This window comes from Gavialis gangeticus, unplaced genomic scaffold (assembly GCF_001723915.1).
Source record: "Gavialis gangeticus isolate Ggan-Ray unplaced genomic scaffold, GavGan_comp1, whole genome shotgun sequence".
NCBI lineage: Eukaryota > Metazoa > Chordata > Crocodylia > Gavialidae > Gavialis > Gavialis gangeticus.
The window spans coordinates 142,748,790-142,753,563 of NW_017728992.1; the positions used below are offsets into that span (position 1 = coordinate 142,748,790).

Genomic DNA, 4,774 nt, shown 5'->3' on the forward strand with positions numbered 1-4,774 from the left:
CCTGAGTGTATGTGGCCTTATATTCCAAATGCTTTTTTTGTGTTTTAAATTTATTTTACACTCCCCCAAACACTGTAGGTCAGGTAGGTGAAACACCTGATTAAAGGCCATTGAAAATCCATGAGTTCAGGTTAAAAAATTAGACTCTTAGAGTCTCATACAGGGTCTTCATGAAGTCCTTGTGCACAACCTAAGTTATTAAAGTTTAAAAGTGCGCCAGGTCTTTCTGAAGATCCTGTATTATTTAATGGCATTAATATTTTATAAGGTAGTAAGCCCCCATGTGTAGCTATGACAAAACAAATTGCAACATCCCACTGTTAAATGCACCAGATTTTATGTCTGCAGCATTACAAACTGCATACAAGAAAAAAATAGTTTTTTCTCTATAGGCAATTTTTACCTTTTCCAGACCTTGCTTAATCATGCAGAGTTTATGCTGATCTCAGTCTACAAAAATATTTGTCTGCTTAGTTATTACATTTCATGCAAGAAACCTACTTCATCTTCTGTAAGAGATGGGTCTTCCTCTCGAGATTTGTAAGACAGTGAACTAAGCCTCTGTAAGAGGGGAAATAAAATCTAATTAGCAGGCAGCAGTGTGAAAGTTGTAATACAGCTTTCCCCTTAGAATCAATATATATTATATGGTCATTTGCTCACTTGTTCCATCGAGTAATATCCAAACTACAGCTTTTGAAATCCACAGCCCTGAGGTTAGTGTAGCTTTTTAATGCACCAGCCCTTAGTCTGAACCTAAACAAAGGGTAAAAATAATTTAATGGGTAGATTAACTCTGGTTCATTGCATTCCTCCACTTGGATTCCTAATGAAGTGAGAATGGATCTGTAAAAGGTTTAGGCTGTCGAATAATTAAAATCGAACTGCTCTGTATAGTTGATCCCATCACACTATTTCTATATTATAGAAGAAATGCAGGGGAAAAAACCTTTACAAAGATAATGTCCTTCACAAAGCTTACTAAGATGCATGACTACTTATTAGTACTGGACCCCTTTGGATGAAAGAGCCCTGGACCCCTTTGGACGTTTAGCAGTTTTGTCCTCCCCCATGAAATAGTCAGCTGTTTTAGCAGCGCACAGAATATTACATCACAATTTAGGGCAACAAATGAAGAAAATTATTGCTTTCAATCAAACTAAAGGGAGAAAAGTTTAGGTAGAGATGACCCTCAGCCCAGATGTTCTGACTTGGAACCAGACATTGAGTTTGGATATGGGGAGGTGGAACACAGACTGAAGGGATTAGTTTGGAACCTCTCTCTAATTTTAGGTAGGCTGATTAGAAAGGAGACAGGGCACTGGAGTGAACTTTTCAGCCTTTGTGTAAAGTGCCTAGGTCTTCACAGACTATGAGGATCTCTGTTACATCACAACCAAGGCGTTGCTCAGCAAAACAAGAGCACTATACTGTTTAATGAAATGACTGAACTTTTTTTTTTTTTTTGCTGTGTCCAGACTTGTACATTTTACAGGAAAAAAAATCCTACTGGGTGCATCTACATGTTCAATTAATGTTATGCAATAAACTCCGGAGTTGTTTGAGCTGGGGTCAACTGTTCCAGGGCGCAGTGTCTACATGTGTGCCCAGCACCGCAGCACTTTGAGGCAGAGTAGAGCAGCCCCAGACTGGCAGCAGGCTCAGGGGGTCAGCCCCAGGCTCCAAGTGGTGGCATTGGGCAGTGGAGGGGCTGGCTAGGGCACGAGGGTGCAGAACCTGTGAAGCTGTGTGGCTAGGCAGCAAGCAGCCTCGGCACTTTAGCACCCTCATGCCCTAGCCAGCCCCTGTCACTGTCTACATGTTTCACTGCACTTACTTACACCACTGTAAGACAGTACTGTCCCTGATTGTACTATCTTATGGAAGAGTTAATTAATTTACTATGCCTTAATACTGGTGCATGTGTAGGTGGTAACACTTTCCTGTGGACCTGATTAGTTAACACCACGGTAAAGTGCACATGCAGATACACCCACAGGCTGTGTCTAGATGAGCATGGATGTGTGTGGTATGTGGCACTGCAGACCCATCTGTGGAGCCACACACTGCACATGCAGGCATGCCTCGCACTGCTACCTTGCAGTGTAGGAGATCCTGGGGTCACACTGAAAAAAGGTGGGGCAGCACATGTGGCAGCAGCGCACATTGTCCAAAACTGGAACCTAGCTGGCACAAGCCATGCTCTGGCTGTGGGCCAGGCTCCCAGATGTAGGAGCAATCTGAGGTTACCAGGACCCCAGGTAAGGCTGCTGGCGGCAGCACAGTTGCTGGCCCCAGCCTCCCCTACCCCACCCGGGGTAACCTGCCACATGCTAAAGGGTGCATGGCATATGCATTCCCTGGGGATGACTAGCAGCGGCACAAGGTGTCCCTGCTACTTTTCTCTGGGGAAACAAATGTCTGCACTCATGTGGCCCTGTCCACAGGATGTATCCTTACGAGCAGGAACGTGTGTTTCCCCAGGGACAAACACAGCACATATTTGTGCTGCTGTTACTTGTCCCTGGGCATGCCCCTACATGTGCACAACATATTGCCTCAGGTTGGGTAGGGGAGGCTGGGACCAGCACCTGGGCTGGCCCCAGCTGCCTTACCTGGGATTCTGGGGTCCTCCTGGGGCTGCAACAGCAGTGATCTGGGCACTTGGAGCCTGGCTGGCAGCCAGAGTGTGGCTCTAGCCAGCCAGGCTCCAGTTTTGGGTGGTGCATGCTGCAGCCACATTCACCACCACGCTTTTTTTGCTGCATTTTTTTTTTAGATACCAAGAGTTCTTGGTATCTAATTTTGCCTCCATGCTGCATGCAGCGCAGAGAACCCTTTCTCATGCGTCACGTGTTTTGCAGTGCTTCTAAAGTGTTTGAGGCACCACAAAGTGCACATGCGCACTTGTCTGGATGTGCCCACTGAGTAGAAAAATACTAGCAGCTGGAAGACATGGTAGATACCGGTGGGAGCCTTTGTGCAGACAAGGATTCTGTTATTGGAACTTTTTTTTTTACTACCGTCAATTATACTTGATTTTAGAAATGTGTTAGACATACAGGGTTTTTAAAGAGAATTTCAGTGTAACAGAAGCTGCTCTATTTCCATTTTTATTTGTGGTTTTAGCCATGATAAATACCCAACTGTGAAAGCTGCCACTGAAGCCATGATCCACAGCTTCTGAAGTCTTTCCACAGATTTCAGTGGGCTTTGGGAGAAGTTCTAAATCCTTCACCTGTTGTTCCCACACACACACACTATCTGGAACAAACAGTCTATAAATAGCATTAAGTTCAGTTTTCTGTGTTTTTTTGGAGATAAATCCACTCAGTGCTTTAAAAAAGTTCAAACATGCTTTGTTAGAGCTCTACACTGGCTTTGCAATATTACAGAAGTTCAATATAGCCCTACTTAGTAGCAAGCTGTTTTCCTTGTTTTTACAGATGAGTGGTTAATTCCTGGCTTACTGCACATACATTAAAGCAAACAGTTTGTGCTAGCAAAATTCTATCACACAGTATTTTCTTTAATTAGTGGGATATTAACACTTTGCGCCAAGAAGTTGTTTTATTATATACCCCAGAGGAAATGCTGTAGTGTTGAAATCCAAAGGCATTACAAAAGATATACTCTGTTGGTTAGGAGCTGGCATTCTTTTTGTGTAAATATTGACTCAATATCCCACCAGTATCTTAATAAAATGAACATTTTGTATTTAACTTTGTTACAAAAAATGCCTTGCCACAAAGGACAGGACATGAGGCAACAGATTTAAACTGCAGCAAAACAAACTTGAATTAAATCTCAGGAGAACCTTCTTAACTACAAGAACAGTAGGCCAATGGAACTTACCGCCCAGGAAAGTTGTGGAAGAAGAGGCTGGTTGGGCATCTGTCTGGGATGGGTCAGGAAGAGAAAATCCTGCATCTGTGCAGGGGGGTTGGACTATAAACATTTTCTAATAAAAAGAATGAAAGCTAGCAAAAGCTAGCGTGGCCTTCGGCAGACTCTGTAAGTTGCGCTGAGACCACAGAGGCATTGGAATATAGACAAAACTGAAGATATCCAAAGCCATCATTCTGCTGACCCTCTTTTATGCCTGTGAAACCTGGGCCATCTACCAGCACCACGTCAAGTAACTAAACCACTTCCACCAGCGTTGCCTGTGAAAGATACTAAAAATCAAGTGGCAGGACAAGATTCCAGACACCGAGGTGCTCGAAAGATCAGCTCTCTGCAGTATTCATACTCTACTGAAACTGGCACAGCTAAGATGGGCTGGCCACCTTTCAAGAATGCCTGACACTTGCCTGCTGAAGAAAATCTTCTACAGCCAACTGTGAAATGGAATACGCTCTTGCAGAGCACCGAAGAAGCAGTACAAGGACACCCTAAAGGTGTCCCTAAAGAGTTTTGACATTGACCCGGAGTTGTGGAAGCAAATCGCTTGCAACCTACCGTCCATCCTGGAGGTCATCAATCCAGAATGGAGCACTGCCTTCGAACAGCAACACATGGCAGAAGCGAAGAAGAAACACATGGCCAGGAAAACGAAAACCTCTTGTAGCCAGTCCTCACTGATTTTCTGTCTCTGCCGTAGCAGACCGTTCAAGGCAAAGATTGGGCTCATAAGTCACTTATGTACCCACGTGACCTAGCCTCCACCCCGCTCTGTTCTCTTTCCTCTCTTTTCTCCTTTTGTTCTACTTTTCTCTTTTCTCCCTCCCTGTTTCTTTCCTACTTCTCTTCTCTTCTCTTCTCTTCTCCCCTC

At 44.2% G+C, this 4,774-nt stretch overlaps 1 protein-coding gene across 4 annotated transcripts in view; it reads right to left on the reverse strand.

Moving 5' to 3' along the window:
- Positions 1–4,774, reverse strand: part of PAG1 (phosphoprotein membrane anchor with glycosphingolipid microdomains 1) — a 200,508-nt gene that overhangs the window by 9,424 nt on the left and 186,310 nt on the right. For 3 of the 4 annotated variants that reach the window (XM_019527839.1, XM_019527838.1, XM_019527840.1), the window contains one exon: positions 502–561. The exons of the other annotated variant lie outside the window; for it this stretch is intronic. In XM_019527839.1, the coding sequence (XP_019383384.1) occupies positions 502–561 (60 nt within the window). The remainder of the gene's footprint in view (positions 1–501; positions 562–4,774) is intronic. 4 annotated transcript variants of the gene reach the window in all.